Consider the following 14,985-nt stretch of genomic DNA (forward strand, 5'->3'; position numbering starts at 1 on the left):
CATTATCAGTTGCAGTTGAATTCAGCAGAACAGTAGATGAAGAATTGAGTCCCTCATCGGTAGTTGAAGATATATTTGGGCAGTTCAGAATAGGAGCTTCATCATCTGCAAGATAATAGAAATTCGATCAAAGTACATCAATACATAATTTACGAGAATGGAATCATGTCTGTCGACTTCCAGGTGATAAAAATAATGTAAAGTAACAGACTTCCGGTCAATTAAAAATTGTACGATAAATTTTACCTAATGAACAGAGTGTTGTTCATAAAAAAAAAATGTTCAATTGAGCAAAAACCCTTTAAATTCTTAATAAGAAGTTCACATGATTCAGAAGGAATCTTCTTTTAACAAATATTACATATCCTATAATCCAAAACCGGATCGGTGAAAGAACTTTTAGACATCGAGAATAATCATATTCACACCTGATACTGTGACAACTAGAAGGCAAGTTTCAGTGTTTCCTGCAGCATCTGAAGATGAACAGTTCACAGTGGTGTCCCCGATCAGGAATATATCTTCAGATGAATGAGAGCAATTCACATCTAGATCAAAATCCACATTATCAGTTGCAGTTGAATTCAGCAGAACAGTAGATGAAGAATTGAGTCCCTCATCGGTAGTTGAAGATATATTTGGGCAGTTCAGAATAGGAGCTTCATCATCTGCAAGATAATATCAATTCGGTCAAATTTCATCAATACATATTTTACGAGAATGGAATCATGTATCTCAAGTTCCAGGTGAGGAAAATCATGTAAAGGAACAAACTTCCGGTCGATAAAATATTGTACGATGAATTTTACCTAATGAACAGAGTGTTGTTCATAGAAACAACATGTTCAATTGAGCAAAAACCCTTTAAATTCTTAATAAGAAGTTCACATGATTCAGAAGGAATCATCTTTTAACAAATATTACATATCCAATAATCCAGAACCGGATCGGTGAAAGAACTTTTAGACATCAAGAATAATCATATTCAGACCTGATACTGTGACAACTAGAAGGCAAGTTTCAGTGTTTCCTGCAGCATCTGAAGATGAACAGTTCACAGTGGTGTCCCCGATCAGGAATATATCTTCAGATGAATGGGAGCAATTCACATCTAGATCAAAATCCACATTATCAGTTGCAGTTGAACTTAGCAGAACAGTAGATGAAGAATTGAGTCCCTCATCGGTAGTTGAAGATATATTTGGGCAGTTCAGAATAGGGGCTTCATCATCTGCAAGATAATAGAAATTCGGTCAAATTTCATCAATACATATTTTACGAGAATGGAATCATGTATGTCAACTTCCAGGTGAGGAAAATCATGTAAAGGAACAAACTTCCGGTCGATAAAATATTGTACGATGAATTTTACCTAATGAACAGAGTGTTGTTCATAGAAACAACATGTTCGATTGAGCAAAAACCCTTTAACTTCTTAATAAGAAGTTCACATGATTCAGAAGGAATCATCTTTTAACAAATATTACATATCCCATAATCCAGAACCGGATCGGTGAAAGAACTTTTAGACATCAAGAATAATCATATTCAGACCTGATACTGTGACAACTAGAAGGCAAGTTTCAGTGTTTCCTGCAGGATCTGAAGATGAACAGTTCACAGTGGTGTCTCCGATCAGGAATATATCTTCAGATGAATGGGAGCAATTCACATCTAGATCAAAATCCACATTATCAGTTGCAGTTGAACTCAGCAGAACAGTAGATGAAGAATTGAGTCCCTCATCCGTAGTAGAAGATATATTTGGGCAGTTCAGAATAGGGGTTTCATCATCTGCAAGATAACAGAAATTTTGTCAAATTACATCAATACATATTTTACAAGAATGGAATCATGTTTGACTACTTACAGCGGATGAAATCATAGGGACGTCCAGTCGACTAAAAAATAATAATAACAATAATATGAATATTTATTTAGAGCCGGTATCCGCCAGGCTATGACGCTCATGGCGCTGTGCATATTATAATCACAAACATATCACTTTCTTAACTAAATTAAAGTAAACTAAGACAACACAAATTATTACGCTACGTTGAACTGTTTAGAAAGGGATGGGTTCTTAGAGCAATTTTGAAGTCGAGGATAAATGAATAAATGTAAGATACATTTCATTTCATGAACAAAATTTTGTTTATATGATACAGCATGTTAAATTGAGCTAAAACTCTTACAATTATTAATTTGTAGAACACATCATTGAAAAGAATACATCTTTGAACATTTTAAATCTTGAACCCCCTCGTTAATAGAACTTTTAGACATGAAGAATAACAAATTCACACCTGTTACTGTGACAACGAGAAGACAAGTGTCAGTGTTTCCTGCAGCATCTGAAGATGAACAGTTCACAGTGTTGTCCCCGATCAGAAATATATCTTCAAATGAATGAGAGCAAATCACATCTAGATCAAAATCCACATTATCAGTTGCAGTTGAATTCAGCAGAACAGTAGATGACGAATTGAATCCCTCATCCGTAGTAGAAGTTATATTTGGGCAGTTCAGAATAGGTGCTTCATCATCTGCAAGATAACAGAAATTTTGTCAAATTACATCAATACATATTTTACAAGAATGGAATCATGTTTGACTACTTACAGCGGATGAAAAAATGAAAAAAAAGGGACGTCCAGTCGACTAAAAAATAATAATAACAATAATATGAATATTTATTTAGAGCCGGTGTCCGCCAGGCTATGACGCTCATGGCGCTGTGCATATTATAATCACAAACATATCACTTTCTTAACTAAATTAAAGTAAACTAAGACAACACAAATTATTACGCTACGTTGAACTGTTTAGAAAGAGATGGGTTCTTAGAGCAATTTTGAAGTCGAGGATGAATGAATAAATGTAAGATACATTTCATTTCATGAACAAAATTTTGTTTATATGATACAGCATGTTAAATTGAGCTAAAACTCTCACAATTATTAATTTGTAGAACACATCATTGAAAAGAATACATCTTTGAACATTTTAAATCTTGAACCCCCTCGTGAATAGAACTTTTAGACATGAAGAATAACAAATTCACACCTGTTACTGTGACAACGAGAAGACAAGTGTCAGTGTTTCCTGCAGCATCTGAAGATGAACAGTTCACAGTGTTGTCCCCGATCAGAAATATATCTTCAGATGAATGAGAGCAAATCACATCTAGATCAAAATCCACATTATCAGTTGCAGTTGAATTCAGCAGAACAGTAGATGACGAACTGAATCCCTCATCCGTAGTAGAAGTTATATTTGGGCAGTTCAGAATAGGTGCTTCATCATCTGCAAGATAACAGAAATTTTGTCAAATTACATCAATACATATTTTACAAGAATGGAATCATGTTTGACTACTTACAGATGATGAAATCATGGGAAAAAGGAGACGTCTAGTCGACTAAATAATAATAATATAATGAATATGAATATTAATATAGAGCCGGTTTCCGCCAGTCTCTGACGCTCATGGCGCAGGGCATATTTTTATCACAAACATATCACTTTATTAACTAAAATAAAGTAAACTAAGACAACACAATCTATTACGCTACATTGAACTGTTAAAGAAGAGATGGGTTCTTAGAGCAATTTTAAAGTCATGGATGAATGAATAAATGTAAGATACATTTCATTTCATGAACAGAATTTTGTTCATATGATACAGCATGTTAAATTGAGCTAAAACTCTTACATTAATTAATTTGTAGAACATATCAATCAAAAGAAATTATATTTCAATATTCTAAATCTTAAACCCGCTCGTTGAAAGAACGTTTAGACATGAAGAATAACAAATTCACACCTGTTACTGTGACAACGAGAAGGCAAGTTTCAGTGTTTCCTGCAGCATCTGAAGATGAACAGTTCACAGTGTTGTCTCCGATCAGGAATGTATCTTCAGATGAATGAGAGCAAATCACATCTAGATCAAAATCCACATTATCAGTTGCAGTTGAACTCAGCAGAACAGTAGATGACGAATTGAGTCCCTCATCCGTAGTAGAGGATATATTTGGGCAGTTCAGAATAGGGGTTTCATCATCTGCAAGATAATAGAAATTCGATCAAAGTACATCAATACATAATTTACGAGAATGGAATCATGTTTGTCAACTTCCAGGTGATAAAAATAATGTAAAGGAACAGACTTCCGGTCAATTAAAAATTGTACGATAAATTTTACCTAATGAACAGAGTGTTGTTCATGAAAAAACATGTTCAATTGAGCAAAAACCCTTTAAATTCTTAATAAGAAGTTCACAGGATTCAGAAGGAATCTTCTTTTAACAAATATTACATATCCTATAATCCAAAACCGGATCGGTGAAAGAACTTTTAGACATCGAGAATAATCATATTCACACCTGATACTGTGACAACTAGAAGGCAAGTTTCAGTGTTTCCTGCAGCATCTGAAGATGAACAGTTCACAGTGGTGTCCCCGATCAGGAATATATCTTCAGATGAATGAGAGCAATTCACATCTAGATCAAAATCCACATTATCAGTTGCAGTTGAATTCAGCAGAACAGTAGATGAAGAATTGAGTCCCTCATCGGTAGTTGAAGATATATTTGGGCAGTTCAGAATAGGGGCTTCATCATCTGCAAGATAATATAAATTCGGTCAAATTTCATCAATACATATTTTACGAGAATGGAATCATGTATGTCAAGTTCCAGGTGAGGAAAATCATGTAAAGGAACAAACTTCCGGTCGATAAAATATTTTACGATAAATTTTACCTAATGAACAGAGTGTTGTTCATAGAATCAACATGTTCAATTGAGCAAAAACCCTTTAAATTCTTAATAAGAAGTTCACATGATTCAGAAGGAATCATCTTTTAACAAATATTACATATCCCATAATCCAAAACCGGATCGGTGAAAGAACTTTTAGACATCGAGAATAATCATATTCACACCTGATACTGTGACAACTAGAAGGCAAGTTTCAGTGTTTCCTGCAGCATCTGAAGATGAACAGTTCACAGTGGTGTCCCCGATCAGGAATATATCTTCAGATGAATGAGAGCAATTCACATCTAGATCAAAATCCACATTATCAGTTGCAGTTGAATTCAGCAGAACAGTAGATGACGAATTGAATCCCTCATCCGTAGTAGAAGTTATATTTGGGCAGTTCAGAATAGGTGCTTCATCATCTGCAAGATTACAGAAATTTTGTCAAATTACATCAATACATATTTTACAAGAATGGAATCATGTTTGACTACTTACAGCTGATGAAATCATGGGAAAAAGGAGACGTCTAGTCGACTAAATAATAATAATATAATGAATATGAATATTAATATAGAGCCGGTTTCCGCCAGTCTCTGACGCTCATGGCGCAGGGCATATTTTTATCACAAACATATCACTTTATTAACTAAAATAAAGTAAACTAAGACAACACAATCTATTACGCTACATTGAACTGTTAAAGAAGAGATGGGTTCTTAGAGCAATTTTAAAGTCATGGATGAATGAATAAATGTAAGATACATTTCATTTCTTGAACAGAATTTTGTTCATATGATACAGCATGTTAAATTGAGCTAAAACTCTTATATTAATTAATTTGTAGAACATATCATTCAAAAGAAATTATATTTCAATATTCTAAATCTTAAACCCGCTCGTTGAAAGAACGTTTAGACATGAAGAATAACAAATTCACACCTGTTACTGTGACAACGAGAAGGCAAGTTTCAGTGTTTCCTGCAGCATCTGAAGATGAACAGTTCACAGTGGTGTCCCCTATCAAGAATATATCTTCGGATGAATGGGAGCAATTTACATCTAGATCAAAATCCACATTATCAGTTGCAGTTGAACTCAGCAGAACAGTAGATGACGATTTGAATCCCTCATCCGTAGTAGAAGTTATATTTGGGCAGTTCAGAATAGGTGCTTCATCATCTGCAAGATAACAGAAATTTTGTCAAATTAATCAATACATATTTTACAAGAATGGAATCATGTTTGACTACTTACAGCGGAAGAAATCATGGAAAAAAAGAAGACGTCCAGTCGACTAAAAAAAAAAATAATAATAATATGAATATTTATATAGAGCCGGTATCCGCCAGGCTATGACGCTCATGGCGCTGTGCATATTATAATCACAAACATATCACTTTCTTAACTAAATTAAAGTAAACTAAGACAACACAAATTATTACGCTACGTTGAACTGTTTAGAAAGAGATGGGTTCTTAGAGCAATTTTGAAGTCATGGATAAATGAATAAATGTAAGATACATTTCATTTCATGAACAAAATTTTGTTTATATGACACAGCATGTTAAATTGAGCTAAAACTCTTACAATTATTAATTTGTAGAACACATCATTGAAAAGAATACATCTTTGAACATTTTAAATCTTAAACCCGCTCGTTAAAAGAACTTTTAGACATGAAGAATAACAAATTCACACCTGTTACTGTGACAACGAGAAGACAAGTTTCAGTGTTTCCTGCAGCATCTGAAGATGAACAGTTCACAGTGGTGTCCCCGATCAGGAATGTATCTTCAGATGAATGAGAGCAATTTACATCTAGATCAAAATCCACATTATCAGTTGCAGTTGAACTCAGCAGAACAGTAGATGAAGAATTGAGTCCCTCATCCGTAGTAGAAGATATATTTGGGCAGTTCAGAATAGGGGTTTCATCATCTGCAAGATAACAGAAATTTTGTCAAATTACATCAATACATATTTTACAAGAATGGAATCATGTTTGACTACTTACAGCGGATGAAATCATGGAAAAAAAAGGAGACGTCCAGTCGACTAAAAAAAAAAAAAAAAAAAAAATATGAATATTTATTTAGAGCCGGTATCCGCCAGGCTATGACGCTCATTGCGCTGTGCATATTATAATCACAAACATATCACTTTCTTAACTAAATTAAAGTAAACTAAGACAACACAAATTATTACGCTACGTTGAACTGTTTAAAAATAGATGGGTTCTTAGAGCAATTTTGAAGTCATGGATGAATGAATAAATGTAAGATACATTTCATTTCATGAACAAAATTTTGTTTATATGATACAGCATGTTAAATTGAGCTAAAACTCTTACAATTATTAATTTGTAGAACACATCATTGAAAAGAATACATCTTTGAACATTTTAAATCTTAAACCCGCTCGTTAAAAGAACTTTTAGACATGAAGAATAACAAATTCACACCTGTTACTGTGACAACGAGAAGACAAGTGTCAGTGTTTCCTGCAGCATCTGAAGATGAACAGTTCACAGTGTTGTCTCCGATCAGGAATGTATCTTCAGATGAATGAGAGCAAATCACATCTAGATCAAAATCCACATTATCAGTTGCAGTTGAACTCAGCAGAACAGTAGATGACGAATTGAGTCCCTCATCCGTAGTAGAGGATATATTTGGGCAGTTCAGAATAGGGGTTTCATCATCTGCAAGATAATAGAAATTCGATCAAAGTACATCAATACATAATTTACGAGAATGGAATCATGTTTGTCAACTTCCAGGTGATAAAAATAATGTAAAGGAACAGACTTCCGGTCAATTGAAAATTGTACGATAAATTTTACCTAATGAACAGAGTGTTGTTCATGAAAAAAACATGTTCAATTGAGCAAAAACCCTTTAAATTCTTAATAAGAAGTTCACATGATTCAGAAGGAATCTTCTTTTAACAAATATTACATATCCTATAATCCAAAACCGGATCGGTGAAAGAACTTTTAGACATCGAGAATAATCATATTCACACCTGATACTGTGACAACTAGAAGGCAAGTTTCAGTGTTTCCTGCAGCATCTGAAGATGAACAGTTCACAGTGGTGTCCCCGATCAGGAATATATCTTCAGATGAATGAGAGCAATTCACATCTAGATCAAAATCCACATTATCAGTTGCAGTTGAATTCAGCAGAACAGTAGATGAAGAATTGAGTCCCTCATCGGTAGTTGAAGATATATTTGGGCAGTTCAGAATAGGGGCTTCATCATCTGCAAGATAATATAAATTCGGTCAAATTTCATCAATACATATTTTACGAGAATGGAATCATGTATGTCAAGTTCCAGGTGAGGAAAATCATGTAAAGGAACAAACTTCCGGTCGATAAAATATTGTACGATACATTTTACCTAATGAACAGAGTGTTGTTCATAGAATCAACATGTTCAATTGAGCAAAAACCCTTTAAATTCTTAATAAGAAGTTCACATGATTCAGAAGGAATCATCTTTTAACAAATATTACATATCCCATAATCCAAAACCGGATCGGTGAAAGAACTTTTAGACATCGAGAATAATCATATTCACACCTGATACTGTGACAACTAGAAGGCAAGTTTCAGTGTTTCCTGCAGCATCTGAAGATGAACAGTTCACAGTGGTGTCCCCGATCAGGAATATATCTTCAGATGAATGAGAGCAATTCACATCTAGATCAAAATCCACATTATCAGTTGCAGTTGAATTCAGCAGAACAGTAGATGACGAATTGAATCCCTCATCCGTAGTAGAAGTTATATTTGGGCAGTTCAGAATAGGTGCTTCATCATCTGCAAGATTACAGAAATTTTGTCAAATTACATCAATACATATTTTACAAGAATGGAATCATGTTTGACTACTTACAGCTGATGAAATCATGGGAAAAAGGAGACGTCTAGTCGACTAAATAATAATAATATAATGAATATGAATATTAATATAGAGCCGGTTTCCGCCAGTCTCTGACGCTCATGGCGCAGGGCATATTTTTATCACAAACATATCACTTTATTAACTAAAATAAAGTAAACTAAGACAACACAATCTATTACGCTACATTGAACTGTTAAAGAAGAGATGGGTTCTTAGAGCAATTTTAAAGTCATGGATAAATGAATAAATGTAAGATACATTTCATTTCATGAACAGAATTTTGTTCATTTGATACAGCATGTTAAATTGAGCTAAAACTCTTATATTAATTAATTTGTAGAACATATCATTCAAAAGAAATTATATTTCAATATTCTAAATCTTAAACCCGCTCGTTGAAAGAACGTTTAGACATGAAGAATAACAAATTCACACCTGTTACTGTGACAACGAGAAGACAAGTTTCAGTGTTTCCTGCAGCATCTGAAGATGAACAGTTCACAGTGGTGTCCCCGATCAGGAATGTATCTTCAGATGAATGAGAGCAATTCACATCTAGATCAAAATCCACATTATCAGTTGCAGTTGAACTCAGCAGAACAGTAGATGAAGAATTGAGTCCCTCATCCGTAGTAGAAGATATATTTGGGCAGTTCAGAATAGGGGTTTCATCATCTGCAAGATAACAGAAATTTTGTCAAATTACATCAATACATATTTTACAAGAATGGAATCATGTTTGACTACTTACAGCGGATGAAATCATGGAAAAAAAGGAGACGTCCAGTCGACTAAAAAAAAAAAAAAAAAAAAAAAATATGAATATTTATTTAGAGCCGGTATCCGCCAGGCTATGACGCTCATTGCGCTGTGCATATTATAATCACAAACATATCACTTTCTTAACAAAATTAAAGTAAACTAAGACAACACAAATTATTACGCTACGTTGAACTGTTTAGAAAGAGATGGGTTCTTAGAGCAATTTTGAAGTCATGGATGAATGAATAAATGTAAGATACATTTCATTTCATGAACAAAATTTTGTTTATATGATACAGCATGTTAAATTGAGCTAAAACTCTTACAATTATTAATTTGTAGAACACATCATTGAAAAGAATACATCTTTGAACATTTTAAATCTTAAACCCGCTCGTTAAAAGAACTTTTAGACATGAAGAATAACAAATTCACACCTGTTACTGTGACAACGAGAAGACAAGTGTCAGTGTTTCCTGCAGCATCTGAAGATGAACAGTTCACAGTGTTGTCTCCGATCAGGAATGTATCTTCAGATGAATGAGAGCAAATCACATCTAGATCAAAATCCACATTATCAGTTGCAGTTGAAATCAGCAGAACAGTAGATGAAGAATTGAGTCCCTCATCCGTAGTAGAAGATATATTTGGGCAGTTCAGAATAGGGGTTTCATCATCTGCAAGATAACAGAAATTTTGTCAAATTACATCAATACATATTTTACAAGAATATAATCATGTTTGACTACTTACAGCGGATGAAATCATGGAAAAAAAGGAGACGTCCAGTCGACTAAAAAAAAAAATAATAATAATATGTATATTTATTTAGAGCCGGTATCCGCCAGGCTATGACGCTCATTGCGCTGTGCATATTATAATCACAAACATATCACTTTCTTAACAAAATTAAAGTAAACTAAGACAACACAAATTATTACGCTACGTTGAACTGTTTAGAAAGAGATGGGTTCTTAGAGCAATTTTGAAGTCATGGATGAATGAATAAATGTAAGATACATTTCATTTCATGAACAAAATTTTGTTTATATGATACAGCATGTTAAATTGAGCTAAAACTCTTACAATTATTAATTTGTAGAACACATCATTGAAAAGAATACATCTTTGAACATTTTAAATCTTAAACCCGCTCGTTAAAAGAACTTTTAGACATGAAGAATAACAAATTCACACCTGTTACTGTGACAACGAGAAAACAAGTGTCAGTGTTTCCTGCAGCATCTGAAGATGAACAGTTCACAGTGTTGTCTCCGATCAGGAATGTATCTTCAGATGAATGAGAGCAAATCACATCGAGATCAAAATCCACATTATCAGTTGCAGTTGAACTCAGCAGAACAGTAGATGACGAATTGAGTCCCTCATCCGTAGTAGAGGATATATTTGGGCAGTTCAGAATAGGGGTTTCATCATCTGCAAGATAATAGAAATTCGATCAAAGTACATCAATACATAATTTACGAGAATGGAATCATGTCTGTCAACTTCCAGGTGAGGAAAATCATGTAAAAGAACAAACTTCCGGTCGATAAAATATTGTACGATAAATTTTACCTAATGAACAGAGTGTTGTTCATAGAAACAACATGTTCAATTGAGCAAAAACCCTTTAAATTCTTAATAAGAAGTTCACATGATTCAGAAGGAATCATCTTTTAACAAATATTACATATCCCATAATCCAAAACCGGATCGGTGAAAGAACTTTTAGACATCGAGAATAATCATATTCACACCTGATACTGTGACAACTAGAAGGCAAGTTTCAGTGTTTCCTGCAGCATCTGAAGATGAACAGTTCACAGTGGTGTCCCCGATCAGGAATATATCTTCAGATGAATGAGAGCAATTCACATCTAGATCAAAATCCACATTATCAGTTGCAGTTGAACTCAGCAGAACAGTAGATGAAGAATTGAGTCCCTCATCCGTAGTAGAAGATATATTTGGGCAGTTCAGAAAAGGGGCTTCATCATCTGCAAGATAATAGAAATTCGGTCAAATTTCATCAATACATATTTTACAAGAATGGAATCATGTTTGACTACTTACAGCTGATGAAATCATGGGAAAAAGGAGACGTCTAGTCGACTAGATAATAATAATAATAATAATATGAGTCTTTATATAGAGCCGGTATCCGCCAGTCTCTGACGCTCATGGCGCAGCGCATATTTTAATCACAAACATATCACTTTATTAACTAAAATAAAGTAAACTAAGACAACACAATCTATTACGCTACAGTGAACTGTTTAGAAAGAGATGGGTTCTTAGAGCAATTTTAAAGTCATGGATAAATGAATAAATGTAAGATACATTTCATTTCATGAACAGATTTTTATTCATATGATACAGCATGTTAAATTGAGCTAAAACTCTTACAATTATTAATTTGTAGAACACATCATTCAAAAGAAATCATCTTTCAACATTCTAAATCTTAAACCCGCTCGTTGAAAAAACTTTTAGACATAAAGAATAACGAATTCACACCTGTTACTGTGACAACGAGAAAACAAGTGTCAGTGTTTCCTGCAGCATCTGAAGATGAACAGTTCACAGTGGTGTCCCCGATCAGGAATATATCTTCAGATGAATAAGAGCAATTCACGTCTAGATCAAAATCCACATTATCAGTTGCAGTTGAACTCAGCAGAACAGTAGATGAAGAATTGAGTCCCTTATCCGTAGTAGAAGATATATTTGGGCAGTTAAGAATAGGTGCTTCATCATCTACAAGATAACAGAAATTATACAGAATTGGTTGTTTAGGGCCAGATTATTGGAAGAACCTGATACAGGTTTTATTCGTTAATACAATAGACAAGCTCTATCTAATCTGTGTTATGCGCAATAGTCTTCCTTTAAAAATATATATTATATCGCTAAACTTGTATATATTAGGGGCATTAGACAAGTTGTTGTGTTATTGTGAAAGCGTCTTCTTTTCATATAAGAGCTAAGAAATGGATTTTGACGTTGAATCCTTCAAATGTCTTCAACAATCAGTCTTTGAAAAAAGAATATACAAATTGAAATCGTCAACAAAAATCTACCCTCATTCGAAAAGTGGATAGAAAAGTTTACCTTCACAAGAAGGCAGAAAATCAGAGAGAGTGAGAGAGGGGGGGCATGTTTACAAGACCTGATACTGAAGGAGATCCTACAACATTGTATCCTACATCACAGACAATAGGATATTTTCAACCAAATCATTGTGCTCATTCATTTGAACACTACTTTTTTTTAGCTGTCGTAGTGTCTAGGAGCATAACTTGAGATCTGAAAGAATCGAGGGGAAAATTGTTGGATCCCTAGATAAGTAAACCGAATCACCAACTAAATATTATAGGGAAAAATATTGTACAAAATGTCAACTCCTTTAAAGAATGGTAGAAAAGTTTACCTTCACATTGAGGTAGTAAATCAGAGAGAGACGTGTTTGCCTGACATGTTACTGATGGAGATCCAACAAGATTATACCCCACATCACATGAATATGAACAGCTTTCTGTGTAATTGATGGATAGTCCTCCGTTACATTGTGACGTCATAGAAGATAGACGCGGTGGAAGCTCAGGTATGGAGCAGGATACAACTGTTAAAGAAAGGATAAAGATGTTTAGGTTTTGTTCGGAGGATTCGCGTCTACCAATGTAATGCTATTTAGTCTTTGTCTTTTTCTTTCTTAAAATCACCACAATCTAAGGGCATATTAATTATAGAGAGCCACGCAAATGCACTATGCACAATATGACTCTAGAAAAGTTGTCAAAGTCATATTACATTTTGGTTAATCAACACACATAACAGAACATTTAGAACCATCACATTCAGTCCTGGAATATTTTTCTCGAACTCAAAGATGTATACATTTATTCGTGTGAATTTTTTGATAAGAATTGTCACATTGACATGCCTTCACAAGTTGGTAGATCTGCGGAAAGCGCCCCGCTAGCCTGACACGTCATAGACGAGTTACCAATGATGTCATATCCGGGCTGACATTCAATTCAATTCAATTCAATATAATTCATCTTTATTCAATGATATAAAAGAAAATAGTACAATGCAATAAAACATATTGACATAATCATATACATATAAAATTAACATATCGTTAGGGGTAACCAAAAAAGATCAGGATCTTGTGGACTGGTGCCCCTTTGACAAAATAACAAATTATAAGTAAAACATTAATAATAATCACAAGCAGACACAGCCAACACACACACACACACTCACCCAAGAGAAGGGAAGGTGAAAGAGAGATTACATGTACAGTGTACATATATGAGGTAAACTTATTAAAAAGATACATGGAAATCAAGAAGTATATTTATAAATAAAGTGACTTTTAAGTAAGGCTTTGATGGATGAGGCTGTTGAATATGGACGAATGATTGAATTTAAATTGTTAACCATCTTTGGTCCTACATGTTTAAAAGAATTATACATTTGCGTATTAGAAGTTAATGGAAGGTGGAATTGGGAAGCTGAACGTGTGTAATACTGATGAAAGTCATCAATAAAGTTAAACAAATTAATTATATTGCCTGGGGCCATTTTATGTTTGACATAATACATCAGTACTGCGACTTTAAATTCATATATATATGATAATATTAAGTGTTTTTAATTCAAAAAAGAGGGGGCGAGATGGCGCTAAATAAGGTGACTTTGTACAAATGCGTATTAGCTTTTTTCTGCAGTTTATGAAATGGTTCTAATTTGCTTTTCCCAACGTTGGCCCAGGTAATGTTACCATAATGGATAAAAGGAAGCATAAGTGAATTATACAGCATGAATAAATGTTTTTTGGGTAGAATAGAGCGCAATTTACAGATAATTCCGATATTTTTAGAGATCTTTTTTAGTATGTACATACGATGGTTTTGAAAAGTAAGTTGATTGTCCAATAAAACTCCAAGAAATTTCACGGAGTCAGAAACATTCAAGTATATATCATTAATTTTCACTTTGATTGTATGAGGAGGAAACTTAATATTAGGTTTAGAGAAATACAAACTACATGTTTTATCATGATTAATTACTAACTTATTGGAATCAAACCAGTCAACTATTTTGCATAACTCTTCGTTAGTCTTATGAAGGAGCGTATTAAAGTCTTTATGTGAGGAAATGATATTGGTATCATCAGCAAATCAAACAAAATGAAAAAATGAAGTAACATAACACAAATCATTAATATACAGCAAAAATAGCAAGGGACCGAGTATGGATCCCTGAGGAATTCCGCATTCAACCTCGGAAAGAGTTGAATCAAAATTATTATACCCATATTGGGACCTATTCTGTAGATAACTATTAAACCAGTCTAAGACTACACCACGAATTCCAAAATATGGTAATTTATACAAAAGAATATTATGGTCAATCAGATCGAAAGCCTTTGATAGATCAAGGAAAATACCAAGTGAATGAACATTATTATGAATATTATTTAATAGTACATCATGTAGTTCAATCAGTGCAAGCTCACAGGAATGAT

At 33.8% G+C, this 14,985-nt stretch overlaps 1 protein-coding gene and 2 long non-coding RNA genes across 3 annotated transcripts; all 3 read right to left on the minus strand.

Moving 5' to 3' along the window:
- Nucleotides 1–658: 658 nt before the first annotated feature.
- Nucleotides 659–2,400, minus strand: LOC115928873. The gene is made up of 3 exons (XR_004066265.1): nucleotides 2,307–2,400; nucleotides 992–1,231; nucleotides 659–668 (listed from the first exon to the last, which is right to left on the minus strand). It is a non-coding gene; the product is annotated as an uncharacterized LOC115928873 (long non-coding RNA).
- A 1,373-nt stretch (nucleotides 2,401–3,773) lies between these two features.
- Nucleotides 3,774–8,338, minus strand: LOC115928492 (hyalin-like). Its single transcript, XM_030995729.1, has 5 exons — nucleotides 8,293–8,338; nucleotides 7,797–7,889; nucleotides 4,952–5,191; nucleotides 4,389–4,628; nucleotides 3,774–4,066 (listed from the first exon to the last, which is right to left on the minus strand). The coding sequence occupies exons 1-5, from the start codon at nucleotides 8,336–8,338 to the stop codon at nucleotides 3,774–3,776; spliced, it is 912 nt and encodes a 303-aa protein (XP_030851589.1).
- Nucleotides 8,339–10,839: 2,501 nt separating this feature from the next.
- On the minus strand, nucleotides 10,840–12,108 carry LOC115928435. Its single transcript, XR_004066054.1, has 3 exons — nucleotides 11,967–12,108; nucleotides 11,207–11,446; nucleotides 10,840–10,883 (listed from the first exon to the last, which is right to left on the minus strand). It is a non-coding gene; the product is annotated as an uncharacterized LOC115928435 (long non-coding RNA).
- Nucleotides 12,109–14,985: the final 2,877 nt, after the last annotated feature.

Source organism: Strongylocentrotus purpuratus, unplaced genomic scaffold, assembly GCF_000002235.5.
Source record: "Strongylocentrotus purpuratus isolate Spur 01 unplaced genomic scaffold, Spur_5.0 spur5_scaffold_3, whole genome shotgun sequence".
NCBI lineage: Eukaryota > Metazoa > Echinodermata > Echinoidea > Camarodonta > Strongylocentrotidae > Strongylocentrotus > Strongylocentrotus purpuratus.